General features: G+C 37.8%; 1 protein-coding gene across 15 annotated transcripts in view; it reads right to left on the minus strand.

Moving 5' to 3' along the window:
- BPTF (bromodomain PHD finger transcription factor) overlaps positions 1–14,380 on the minus strand; it is a 128,066-nt gene continuing 113,686 nt past the window's right edge. For 10 of the 15 annotated variants that reach the window (XM_045511961.2, XM_045511960.2, XM_045511959.2 and 7 more), the window contains 5 exons: positions 12,664–12,837; positions 11,720–11,912; positions 10,723–10,807; positions 5,911–6,097; positions 1–905 (listed from right to left, as the gene is read on the minus strand). In XM_045511961.2, the coding sequence (XP_045367917.2) occupies positions 869–905; positions 5,911–6,097; positions 10,723–10,807; positions 11,720–11,912; positions 12,664–12,837 (676 nt within the window). In that variant the 3' untranslated portion in view covers positions 1–868. Of the gene's footprint in view, positions 906–1,395; positions 1,722–5,910; positions 6,098–10,722; positions 10,808–11,719; positions 11,913–12,663; positions 12,838–14,380 lie in introns of those variants that run through there. The other 5 variants (XM_074343498.1, XM_010948665.3, XM_010948661.3 and 2 more) reach the window with 2 other exon arrangements.

The following is a 14,380-nucleotide window of genomic DNA, read 5'->3' on the forward strand; positions in this document are numbered from 1 at the left end:
TGTGGGAGAAAAATTGTCTCCATTTATTTTGTTTCATATACATCCATAGTTGAATTTTAATACAAAAAGAAAAAAATTAGAATCTGACAAATGTTTACAAACAAGATACCTTCAAATAGTTTTTACTCATTTTAGCCTGGTGCAGAGGAAATGACAAATTGGACTGTTCTATTCAAGGCAACAGAGTCTGTAGTCCAGGACCACTTTGCCCAACCTTTATGCAAGCGTAATTTTTATCTACCATGAACAATAAACTCGTTGATTCCCAGTTGTGTGTTTGTGCACATGTGTACATAGCAGCTCCTTTCATAGAAAGAAAAGACATCTAGAGGTCGTCTTGTACTTTTACCTACAGGAATCATGATAAGATACAGAATGGATTACATGTAACCGGGGCTGGATTTTATAAGAAAAAATAATTAGCTGACAAATGAGGGCAGCAATAAAAAAGCGTCTTTTTTGCAACAATAAATAAATACAGTCAAAAGTTTTCTGTGAGACTCTAAACCAGCTTCTTCACTGAAGAGCAGACGTGGCATTTCCATGGAGTTATACTTGACCCCATATTATCTTTTTTTCTTGCTTTCTTTTTTCTTTTTTTTTTTCAATAAACAAAGTTTTCCCGCTTCTGCCACAAGAGTAAAACCATTTGATCTTGACAAGATAATGGTGTCGTTGACTTTGCTTTTCCTTTGTCCGTTGGACAAAATTGGCCAAGAATATAATTGGACTGTTATGACCAATAAAAACGAAGTTTAGGTCAAGTCTTGTCAGGATAACCTGACTAAAAACATCTGGCTCCTTAATTTAAAATAGTTCAGACAACCAGATTCTTGCTGTGTTTTATGTTAGGTTAACACGGTGAACTTTAAGAAGCTGTAGACTGCAGTTTGTTGTTATGAGACCTACAGAATACAGAAAAAAGGGAACAATTAAGCACCCTTCATTTTTGAAAACATGATGCTTTATGTGGACGCCAAGGTCAGTCTGTCTGAGGGAAGCAGCCATGTTCTTTCATTCACCCTTGGCAAGCAATATATGAGAACAAGTAAGAAATTTTTAACCTATAATACTAAAATTTCTCACTGTACACTAAACATGACAATGCACTGGAAAAAGCCAATATTAAAAAAGATATATATATATATTTATGTGTGTTTGTCCAATACAACATTTTTAGACACAGGGACAAATAGAGACATTTACAGAAACATTACCACTGAGGTAAAAAGTGTGTGTGCATGAGTGTTGTGTGTGTGTGCATGAGTGTGTGTGTGTGTGCATGAGTGTGTGTGTGTGTGCACTTTTTCACATTGAGCTGGGGAAGATGAAAAAGTGTTAAGAGAAAAAGCAGTATTAAAATCACATGTTTCTATCAAAGTCCAGAAAGTCTCCTTTCTAGTTTCACAGTTTTATTCACAACTTTCGTTATTAAAACAAAATTACTGTACAGTTATCAAGCATGTTCTGTTGCAGTAAGTGTATATAAATACAGTATTCCAGGAGTTTACAATTCTTAAATACATTGTTCAACATGGCTGCTAGAATAAACTGTTTACTACTATACATCTTTTTAAAAAAACATTAAAAAATTGTATTAGCTAATCTGAACTTTGGGGGGCAATTATGAATTAGGTAATCACGTGGTACAATAAGAGAAAGAGTGACCCCAACATCCAGTTCTGATTCCAGTTAAAAATTCAGACTAAAGATATCACAATCTGTAAGAAAAGAAAGAATACGGATGGCATAAATGGTGAATTATAACAAAGAGCAGTTATGAAAATAATGCCAGAGATCATAAATTTAAAATGGGGAGAATATACAGCAAATACTGGAAATCCATAAATAAAGTTCAATGACTGGCTACATGTATGTTTCATTCCCCCCTAAATCTAGAAATCAAGAAAAATTCCCTAACATCTCTTCACATTTTATTTACTTAAGCAGATGTGAGTATACTTGTCAACTGGCTCCTGTGCTCTTTAATAAAAAATTATATAGGGGGGAAGGTATAGCTCAGTGGTGGAGGTATAGCTCAGCATGCACGAGGTCCTGGGTTCAATTCCTAGTACTGCTATTAAACAAACAAATAAATAAATAAAATTTAAAAATTATATAAACTAGAATATAATAAGAAGCTACACAAAGTAACCAGGTGGCAAGCTCTCCTAAGCGGCCCCTTTACTGTGCAGAACCCCCCTCAGCAGGGTGTGATTCAAACCCCTCAGCTGGCACCTCACAGTTACCTTCAAATGCTAAAGCCTTTCCAATTAAAAAAAGCACTCTGAGAAATTGAATCAGAGTGATAACTACATGAGGTACGAATCAAAAGCACGGAGGGTTTATGGTAAGCTGCGGCCCCCTGTCTTGTCTTGCCCAACCTCAAGACCGAGCTCTCCAGCATCAATCACTTTGAACTTTCAGTTCTTTGATAGTTAGATTTCATACACTGCTACTCCTCATCAGCTTTTATATTGTTTAAATCCTGTTATGGCAAATGAGAAATGAGCTCATGTAAGCATTTCCCTCCTCCCTTCTTGAGTCCAAGTTTTATTTCTCTACAATTTAAAATTAAAATAAAGTTAAAATGCAGCCTTCCCAGGCTTTGTCTACAGACTGATTCTGAAAGTCGAAAATCAACGTACTGTTTACATTATTATGACTAGGTAAGTACTTTTCTCTGTAGCACCTACTCTTTACCTAAGAGGGCATTCTTAGTGACCTACACAACTTTTTGCTTTTCATGGAGTTTCTAATTGCCTTTCATTTCCCCCCTTACATTTTTAAATTATCTAATTTTTTCCCCTCCAGTCACATCCCTCCTGGGAGGGCTCCGTTTCCGTGTTCCACAGGCCTGCCGTACAACTGTCACCCTGGGGCAGAGTAACTCCCATTGCTCTCTTGAAATCCGAGGTCTTCTGTTTTCTTAATTTGCTTCTTTATTTTGCTAGTGCACGTCTTAAAATAACTTGCTAAAAAGGAAGGATGCACAGGAAGGAGGCCCTTTCTGAGTCCTTGTGTGACTTGAATATGTATTTATTCTGCCTCTACAATTGGTTGTTTGCCTGGACAGACTTCTAGGCTGAAAATCATTTTTCCTCAAACTTTTGGATTTATTCCACTATAATCTTCTAGCATTCTGTGTTCTTAGAGAAAAGCCGATACCAGTCTAATTCCTGTTACTTTATAGGTTGCTTTATCCTCTCCAGACGCTTTCAGAAGAGCTTCTTTTTGTCCTTGGCATCTGGAAATTTTACACTCCTGTGTCTGTGGGGTGGACCCTTCCCATTTGCCCAGCTGGCCTGTATGTTTGTTTATCAACTGAACTCACGGTTCCCCGGCCCCGCCCTGGCTCTGTCTTCCTCTCCCACAAGAATGTAAGCCCCACAGAGAGCCGGAACTTTGTTTTAGCCACTGCTACATTCAATATCTGACACACAGCAGGGGCTCAAGAACCATTTGTTGAGTGAATGACTCGTTCTGCTTGGATTTGTTCTTGGGCCTCTCAGCCGGGTGGCTCTGGAAATTTTTCTTATATTAGTGGTCTTTTCATAGTTTCCTCTCCTCTGTCTGTCTTCTCTTTCTGGAATTTCCACTAAGTGAATACTGGGTACTCTGTAGCATTTTTTTCTTGTATTTTTCATCTCCTTGTCTTTTTGTTCTTTACATTGAGAGAGTTCCTTGATTTGAACTTTCAATGCTTGCAGTAAGTTTAAATTTTTTCCAGTTACTCTTTTTCTCAGATTGTTCTTTATTCCTAATATCCTGTTCACCATTTTGAAGTTGCAATATCTTCTAAATTTTCTTTCGGGACATGATTTGGAGGCTTGCTTTTAAAGTTCTCTTTTGTTCTCTCTGGCGTCTACTTTTTGTTACACTGACCTTTCTCCTTCACACTGCAGGCCTTCCTTCAGTATCTGGCCGTTCCTGGCTGTCCGTTCCCACCTAAGAAGAGTAAGTTAACAGCCCAGGCAGGTGCCTGGAGGGCCCTGTGCCCGTGTGTACGGCTTACTGACTGGCAGACTTTGCTTTAGACCAGAGTTTCTCAATCTCAACACCACTGACACTTTGGAGCTGGATAATTCTTTGTTGTGGGGGGCTGTCCTGTGCCTTGTAGGATGTTTAGCAGCATCTCTGGCCTCTGCCTTTGAGATGCCAGTACCACTTTCCACCTCCAAGTGTGCCAAACAGAAATGTCTCCAGGTTGCTAAATATTCCTTCTGGGGTGGAGGTGGGTGAATTATCATGTTGAACCACAATGTTAGAAAGAGGGAGCCGATCCTTCAGAGAGCAGGAGATTTTCTCTGGGTCCAATTCTCTTCTGTAGACCCTAGTTCTCTGCAGACAGTTTACTCTGTCTCTTTGGAGAAGAACCCTGTGTTCCTCTGGTTCTTTAGGCTTCCTACGCAGATGTGTACACTGGGGTCAGGGAGGGTGCCTGGCCCGTATACAGAGATTCAGTTGATTCCTCTCTTCTCTTACTCTCTGGCTTTCTATTCTGTTCTAGAATCTCTGTGTTGGAGGCTGTCTGGGGTCCTGTGGGTGGGGAGGCTGTCACCGGGAAGGCTGTCACCTCTGCTGAGGAGCCCTCTGGGAGGGGTCTGGCTGCAGCCTGCCTGCCTCCAACAGCCAGCCTTCCTCCATCTGCAGTGTGCATTCCAGAATCTGCTGAAATCTCCTCAGCTAACTAACTTCTACCATATTCTTTTCACTACTCTGAGTTTATCCCTTTTTATTCCTTTATTATTAGCTTCCTGGGGACTCTGTCATATTGTCAGTCCTCTTATATTTTAAGTTTCACAGCTAATGGGTTAACAGGTAATGATAAAAATAGGAAAGCTTTAGAGATTTGTGAAGTCTACTGGTCTATATTGCCTGCCTGCCTTCCTTCCCTCCCTATAGTTTTTGATTCCCTTGCTGAGAAGGAGACAGGATACTTCAGTTGGGCTTGTCTTTCACTTGCAGTTTATGTAAACTGACTCTAAAATACAGTCCTTGATCTACCTTGCTATAGGAGAAGGAGAGAAACAAAACACCTTAAGGGTTTTTCCTAAAAATTACGAGGTACAGCACTGATTCTTAGTTTTGGTATGCACAGTCCCTTCAGAGTTCATCAGATAATAAAGATGCCCAGGCCCACCATCCCGGCCGAGACCCACCCTCTGACTACCTAGGGAGGATCAAGCTTGAGCGCTGGGGGCTGGGGGCTGGTGAGCAATGAATCCTGGGGCTACAGAGCGGTGGCAGCTCTCAAAAGAAAGGAAAACAGGCCTCTGTTGAAAGGAAGAAAGTCACCGGCTTGGGAAGGAGGGGGTGCTGAGGTTCACAAACAGAAGGCGTGAAGATCACAGTACCCGAATACCATGCAAAGGTGCTCGGTGCCTTCATGTTACTACAGGTTCAAAGAAAAGGTCTGTGGACTTAGATTAAAGTCCAGTTTTGCCTACAGAAAAAATACCCAGGAAAGTAAAACACTTTATGATTTCAAAGATACAGCAAGCTCAAATGAAAGAGAAAGTGCTTACATCTCCTCCTCCGTGGTCTCCCCCTTACTCTCCCCTATAGAATAGTCATTTTTGTACTTCTGTAAACTCAGTGAGAGCAAGAACTCTTACTGTTACCTTTGTAAGGGCCCTGTGGCATTTAAGACAGTATCTTACATTCGTATGTTGTTTGTATTTTAAAAAATGATTCAAATTTTAAGCAGATCATAATAACAAACTCAGCAATTCCTCATGACTGAGTCTGTCCACTTGTCCTTGACAGTATATCTTAATGCTAGAGTCTTAATTTTTTTTTTTTTTAAGAGTCTTTATTTGCAGGTTTACCATAAACTGCATTGGCTGTTAGGACAGTATAGAATCTGAAGAGCTGCATTAATTCAGAGCACTCAACACATCTGCTTACCTGCTAGCCTTGAATCCTTTCAATTTCTGTACAAAGAATGATTCAAGAACTTCTGCACACTGGTAAAAAGGGGAGTCACTTGGATTGTAGTAACGACAATTATCAAAAATTTTGGTCATATCTGCTACAAATTCCGTCAGCTTTTCGTAGTATCTTCTTTGTACTCTTTCTTCCATGGTGGCAAGGTCTTAAAAACACAAAATGTAAAAGATTTTCAAAGCTTTAAGGTTGTTCCAATGTGAATACTGCCCGCAGTTCTGACAAGCAAGAAAACACATATCCTGCCCAAGCAGTCCTGGAACCAACCAGTTTACCAGCGAAGACTACTCAGCAATTCACGAAGAAAAGAGGAGCACTTTTCCAATCTTGTTTTTGATTCGGGGTCCAAAATATAAATCTTGGTTACTGTTAAGAAAGGTCTTTACATTCAGTTAACTAGAGAGAACAGCTCTTTTGGTTTGAGATAAAGGAAACACTGCGCCAACATGATCAATACATATCTAAGTATACATATTTTCACATGCAAACAATTAATTAAGTATATTACATATACAAAAAGGAGGAATCCAGAGTTAAGAACAAAATGAAGGTATAGTTCAGTGGTAGAATGTGTGCTCCGTATGCATGAGGTCCTGGGTTCAATCCCTAGTACCTCGTCTAAAGAGATACATAAGTAAATAAACCTAATTACCACTCCCCACAAAAAACAAAAACCCAAAAAACTAAAATAAAAATCAAGCAATAAACCTAATTACCCCCCAAAAAACTGTCAAAAAGTAAAATTTAAAAAAAGAATAAAATCTCTGATTTTGTGACCCTTGTATTAGACTTTAATAACATCATTTTTTAAAAAAATTTTTATTGTTATATTGGTGATGAGTGATATTGACTTACAGATTATGTTGGTAATGATATAAAGTGTCTACTTAAAACGTAAGGGAACAATATTAGCTGATACGAATAAAGATACTAGTATGTAATAGCAGAGATAGGATGGAGAAATGACAAAAATTATTAGGGTGGTACACAGGAAACTATTTTGGAATATACTGAGCTAAATCTACCTGAAATAACATTAGGTCCTGTTATGTTTGAAGGAAAATTCCATATCCAACAGGACACAAAAATCCAGGAGAGTAAAAGGCCAGTGATCCCAAATCAGTCTAGGACTGATAGATTGACAGATAATACAATTCCAAACTAAATCTCAATGATTATTTTAGAACTTGAGAAAATGATTTTAAAGTTCAGTCAAAAAAATATAAGTTTAAGATTATCTAAGAAACACTTGAAAAATAAAACTAATAAGAGAAAATTTAATCAAGGAGATATTAAAAAACATTATAAAGCCGTGATAATGAAAAGCGTGGAGGACACAAACATCAGTGGAACTGAACTTAACACAGGAACAGGTCTAACTGTATTCAGCATAAGAGTTGAGGATATCATTTCAAATAAGCAGAGAAAGGAACAATTCATTAATAAATTGGCATGTGGCAACCATGGGGCAACCTGTATTTGAAGAAAAATTCTACTTCACACTATATGCCAAAATCACCCTGGTGGATAAAAATTTAAAGGCAGAAATAAATGTAATTCATCACTGAATTATGCATATAAAAGTGAAAATGGCCAATTTTATGACATATATATATATACATACGCACACACACACACACACATATTAAAAAACACATTCGTCTTTGATAGTTCCACTTTATGTAGATGGGGGAAAAATGTGTAAACAAGAACACTGCAAAAATGCACCCCGCCTGATTAAATTCCGAACAAAACCCTGGGCACATCCATCCTGTGCAGGTTACGTAGGCTGTACAGGAAAAGGACTGCTTAACACACTACCCCAGGATATCACCATTTTCCTACTGAAGTTCTAGGTACTTACTGATTGACTAATTGTATCAAAGTATGTGAGTGGTGCTTGGACATTTTATGATTCCAACTTAACTAGGTATCCTTTAAAAAAAATAAAGTACTTGTAGAATATATAGCTGAATATTTATATATCTGGAGTAGAGAAAAAGACTAGAAGCATGACTCTGAAGGTAGAATTCATAATAATTAATAGATATGAATTAAAAAATGTGGGGGGAGGGTATAACTCAAGCGCTAGAGCACATGCTTAGCATGCATGAGGCCCTGGGTTCAATCCCCAGGACCTCCTCTAAGGATAAATAAATAAATAAACTTAATTACCTCCCTCCTCAAAAGAAAAAAAAAAGTTAAAAAAACTATCATATGACAAAAAGTTACCACAAAACTTTTAAACATCCCTAGTATATAAATAACTCTTAAATAACATTGACAATGAGCAAAATGGCAAAATACATAAAAAGGAAAGGCACGCAAAAAAAGTTCAGTCAGCACATCACTAGTTACTGAGATACACAAAGCCCAAGAGTCATTTCCTTTGTCCAAATTAGCAGAAATTAAAAATGGTAACATCAGCCTGTTAACAGAGGTTACCTCTAAGGGAGAACTTGAGAGTGGCAGGAAATTTTACATTTTACTCTCTACCTCTCTGTGACACCTGCATTTGCACAGCAAACACATTACTTTGAAATAAATATTTGCAAAGGAAAAATTTTCCCCTCAAAAGTGTGATAATGCTCAAAGTGTTTTCAAGCATGCAGAGAGACGGCACAGATAAACATTATCAGTGGAAACTGGTTCAGTATGCTGAAGTGCAATCTGAAAATATTTATCAAAAGCCTAAAAAGTATATACACTGTTTGACATAGAAATTGTAATCGTAGAAAGCAGATGCGCAAAGATGTTCACAGAAGTGGCATTTATATAAAGTAGCAAAAACTGCACACAACTGAAAAATCTATCATAGGGAGTGATTCACTATCTTAATTTCATGTAATTAAAAACGCTCTAACACCCCAGCTGATGTGAAAAAGGTACTAACAAGCTTACAAAGTATGTTTTAAAACACGATATTCCTTATAACCCTATTTCTGTTTAAGAAAATAAAAGCTGCTGATCTTGCTGGCTCCTCACACACCTATGAGAAATGACTATGTTCAATTTAGTCTAGACCTTTCCAGACATTTTCTGTGCATCTGTAAAAACACGTACTCTTAGAAAATATACAATTGTCTACTGCTTAAAACCCAGGTACTGCTCTGTAACTTTAAATTTTCTTTCAATAAGATGTTTGGAAGATCTTATGGTAGCTCACAGAGAAAAAAATGTGACAATGAATATATATATGTTCATGTATAACTGAAAAATTGTGTTCTACACTGGAATTTGACACAACATTGTAAAATGATTATAAATCGATAAAAAATGTTAAAAAAATTAAAAAAGATGTTTGGGAGATCTGAATTACCTTTAATACATAACTACATAAGATGATGTTTACCTTGGTGGTAATAAGAAGGAAAAGAAAAAGACAGGAAAACATTCTAGCTCTTCAAGAAAAGAATTTTGGTTAAATAAGTTAAGGCATATTCAATTTACAGACTATATAAAGCCATTAAAAACATGTTATTGAAAATTAATGACACAGGAAGATGACTGTTAGAAACATTTATTATATGACCTCAATTTTCACACACACACACACAAGAACACACCAAAATCTGATAGCATTCAGATCCAAAGTGTATTTTATTTTTTTCCTATTTCCTAAGTTTTCTATATTTTATTTTATTTCTAGAAGCAGGATTTATCTATTTATTTAAATAAACACCCCAGGTACTTTCTCAAAGATTATTCACATCTGAAATACGTACAATGATTAATTTCTTCCATCTTCAACATCAGGAGAATAGAAGTAACAACTACTTATTTATTAATGCTTTTTCCCCAAAGATAAGCCCTCATTTATCTCTTCTTCATGGTTCCCCATCTTTGAAGCTGCTGTCAAACACAACCCTTTTCTTTCCTTTTTTTAAAGAAAAAAAAAAAACCCTCGTTGAGCTTTAGTTCCTTTAAAAAATTTTATGTTTTGAGATGTATTACTTTTATGTGCACAACACATAGATCTGATCTATGTATATGCTGAGAAATGACCACCACAGTAAGTGTATTTAACATCCATCACCACACACAGTTACAAACTTCTTTTCCCTGGTGATGAGAACGTTTAAGGTCCACTCTCCTAGCAACTTTCAAATATGCCCTAAAACCATTCCCACTGAAAAAATGTGTAGTTGGCCCCTGGAGTATTTCCATCAGCTAGAGCCTGTCTTTTGGCAGCTTGGGGCACCTTTATCTATGCTTTGACTTTTATAATTTCTTTTGCAGATAAACTATTTTTAATATAAGCAGCTGCAGCTATTTATCTTAATACAACCTGTAGTTGTTATTTATAACTGTTTTTTTCCTGGGCAGTAAGGCTGCATTCTCTTGGAGCTCTACCTTTGTTCTCCTTCACGAAAGGATGAGAAAGAGGTGACAGGGAAAATGGGAGGCTCAAAATGACCTCAACCCATTCACTGGCTTCATTCATTACACAGCTCTGTAATACCGCTTTGATTTAGCTACTCCTCGACTGATGGCTATTTGTTTCATTTTCAGCATTTTTGTAATGATAAACGCTGCTGTGATGAACAACATGCTTGTGCACATGTTAAATACTAAGAAATGAAATTGCTGGGTCCAAACGTACGCACATTTGAACTTTAATACGTACTCACATTTTATCCTATAAGTGCATACCAATTTATGCTCCCACCAGTCTTGATCAACATGACCTCAGGATATATCAATTGTATGGATGATAAATGAAATATCTGCTGAGACTTCTGAAAAAACTCCATACTCAACTCAAGCACTTACCCATAGGCTCCTTAATCACACCGTAATAATCTGGTGCATCATTAGGATCCACTGGTTCAAGGAAAGGCCAGGCCATTTTATGGGCCTGTAATGAAAAGAAAAAAGGCATCGCTATTGTCAGGTCGAAATAATAATTCCACTCAAGTTTCCCATTTGAGTTTCTGCATCAATCAAGCCTTAAACTTGAAAAGTCAGCTTTAAACTTGAGAAATGAAATTATTTATTCTTAGATGATTTTGCTCTAGTCGCAGATTATCTCAGATGAGCACATTCCGTAATAACAGTTCTCAAAGAGTGGTCTGGGGCCTCGGCATGGAGTGGGGACGGTGGAGCGCCAGCTTAGGAGTTAAGAAATCTGCGCTCTGGTCCCACATGACGACCTGGGTGTGTTGGCAATGCAATCACATCTATTAAACGGGGGTGGGATGGGTGCCTAGTGTGGAATGGATACCCCTGAAGGCGAATGACATGGCAGAGATGTGATGTTAAATAACACTCAAGCACACATTGAGACGACTGCTCCCTTTTCAGTTTTCTATTCTTCTGATTATGATTCCAACAGGAGAAAGTGCCATCAGTAGAGCACGCATATCTTGAATACACCTCTAACACTTGCTAATCTTGTAAGCCACCCCCATCTCCTTTTGTTTTTTATTAAGGGAGGGAAGGTTTTGGGTCAAAGCCTTAGACAAGCATTTGTATGTCACTAGAATTTGATCAAACCGCTTTTCAATCTCTGGTGGAGAGAAAGTTTTCTTTAAAAATTAAATTTAGGTTAAAAAAATGAGCCATTTTAAATGTGAGTATTAGATACACAACCGTTGAGCCAGCGTGTGGTAAACCTTGTGACATTGGCACGTGAAGGACTGAAGTATGCGGAGCTCTTCACTGGAGGAGCTGGGAGTCAGTAAATAACCGGGTACTCTAAAGACTGGGAAGTTCAAACCAAGAATTTAAATGCCGAGCTTTAAAAGCTGTATACAGAGTGATTCCTCACCTGCAGAGAACGCAGCACCCTCTTCAAACCCTCATAATCTTTCTCCGTGAGCGGCGTGAGCACTGTCATGGCATCCTCTGTGGACTGGCACTGTGGACAGACATACTCGTCAATGAGCTCTGCCTCACTTTGCAAGATGCCAACGCAGCGCCCGTGGTACCAGTTCTGACACCGATCACAGCCAATATAAAATCTGCAAGATCCGAAACGGAAATGTGAGTTCAAAACAGACGGGATCGCGTTACTTACAATTTACTTTAAAAATTAATAAAACATGCATCTGAAAATATTCTAACCCTGAGATATAAAATAGTTTTAGTATTATAATTGTTTTAATATTTTTGAAGACTGACATTCCAATGTGTTAATTTAGTATTTCTGATGTTAAGAACAAGCAGTAAAGGTTTAAGAACACTGTCAAAATTGGAGAACTAATATGAAGAAAAATGTAAAACGTTTAATTGACTTTAAAGCTCAAAACAAAATTAAGACAAGAATCTTTCAATACCGTATCAAATGGGAAGCTGATATTGGCCACCCAACTGGGAGCTCGAAATCCTAAAAGCTAATAACAGAGTCTCAGAGCTTATACCCAAATTAGTGTTTTTCTAACCTGCAATAAAGCACCATTTCAAAACACTGATAAAGTCCAAAGAAGTCAGGCTATTTTAATCTCATTAATTTCTATGTTACATATTGAAGAATCAAGTCTACCATTAAACTACATTTTCCCCAATGCATCTCAAACATTCACTATGAAGCAACATAAATTTTGAAGGGGAGGTAAAGAGGGAAGAAGAGAAAAAATTCAAAAGGAATTTGTAATGTAAGTGTATAATATATGCAGAGAAATATCTTGCTTTTTATTTTAAAATAAATAAATAACCAGTCAGAGCAATTTGGCTTCCTAAATTATTAAATATGATGCTCTTATCAGAACTCACTGTGACTCATCATAAGGTGTTCTGCAGATACAGTACAATTCCTCACTGTTGCCCTCTTGTGCCCGTTTACAATCATTACAGATGTACACATCCATTTTCTTAGCCTCCTTTTCTGTGATGCCAACACATTCTCCATGATACCAGTTAGTACAAAGATCACAGCCAATATAGAACCTAAAAGTATTCACAATGAAAATGACAATGTAATTGTCATTTTGAGCTGCACGGTACGTAAATCTGTCTTCCCTGTCCTGATTCACGTTCTTACAGGATAACTTTCTGCAATGAGTCAGCTAAACATCCTGAATCCAACCGTTCTAACCCTGACAAACTACAGCATCTGACACTGTATCGAGTGCGGAAACATAAAGTCACTCACATCAATTTCAACAAATACACTGTTTAGTGAAATGTGGGTCTTTAAAAACATACTGGAATTTGAAAAAATAAACAACACACTGATGGTAATGTCTCCCTCTTAATGAATGTGTATAAAACTGTAACAGGCACAAAAAAACCAAAGCCAAAGAATCAAAGACTTACATCTGTCAAACCTATGCCACAGAAGCCATTTCAAAATCAGGGCTATTTCTTAGATAGGTTTGAGAATGTATCTCACAATTTAAATTTGAAAACAAAGCAAAGCGCAAACACCGAGTAGAAGTTACACTACAAGGAACATGCAGGCCAGCCAGGTGGAGAAGATAAATGGTCAAAATATGACATGAAGAAGAAAACTAAAAAAGGCACATGTAGTAATTCAGCTTCTACCAAGCCTTCTAAATAAATACTGGAATTTAATCTAATTGTAACAGATTATGACATGGGCCAGTTGTTCAGTTAATATGATGTGTGTGACAATGTGGAGGGTGGCCAGGTTAATTAGCTGGTGAGGAACTACTTCAGTTCAAAGCCAGGGAGAGTGTGGAGAGTGAGGTGAGGATCGTTCTCTAAAACTACAGGAAGTTCTACAGGATGGGGCTGCACCAGTGTGCAACTGCGGGTAATCACAGTCAGTGACTTAACCCTCAAGGCTTTTGTCATGTAAGATCTCAACTGGCAAAATGAAAAGCAACTCTATGGCAAACACACAGTGTGTCTACAAGTGCTGACAGGTGTTCTGTAGGAACGCCCCGTCAAAGTCATGGCAAGAAAGAGCAAGAATCACTGGCCTTGCCGAGCCCCAGTGGTTCCACTGAGGTATTTCTTGGCAGATTCACCTAGAGGAACGGAAACAGTTCTCAAGCTTCAAACTAACCTGCTTTAGGAACATAAAGGAATAACAGACAGTTGTGTGGGTTATCTACTGCCACTTTTTTCTTTTGAATTCTGCATGATTTTCCCTGGCACAGGTGGAGGCCTTCAGGGTGTTTTTGGACATTGCCTTCACCAGGTGGTGGGCTGTGTGTTCTGGAAGTAAGCTCAGGACCTGAGTTTCAAGTTTTAGTCACTCACTAGATTCCCAAATCAGCCTCGTTTGGTACAGGAGATTAGAAAACGCTAACCCTTCCCAACTAGAACAGGGAGTGAATGAATGCGGTATGCTGAAATGTTAAAAACGACAAATCAAAAAGTATGAAATATCCACAAAATAATGAGGCAATCTCAACAGAATGAGCAAATGTACCTGTGTGCCTCATTTTATGCAATTTAGGTATTACAAAAAAGTTCTGTGTGAAGTGAATTTCTCTGATCTGAATATTTTAAATACGCCAAA

Source organism: Camelus bactrianus, chromosome 16 (genome assembly GCF_048773025.1).
Source record: "Camelus bactrianus isolate YW-2024 breed Bactrian camel chromosome 16, ASM4877302v1, whole genome shotgun sequence".
Classification (NCBI taxonomy): domain Eukaryota; kingdom Metazoa; phylum Chordata; class Mammalia; order Artiodactyla; family Camelidae; genus Camelus; species Camelus bactrianus.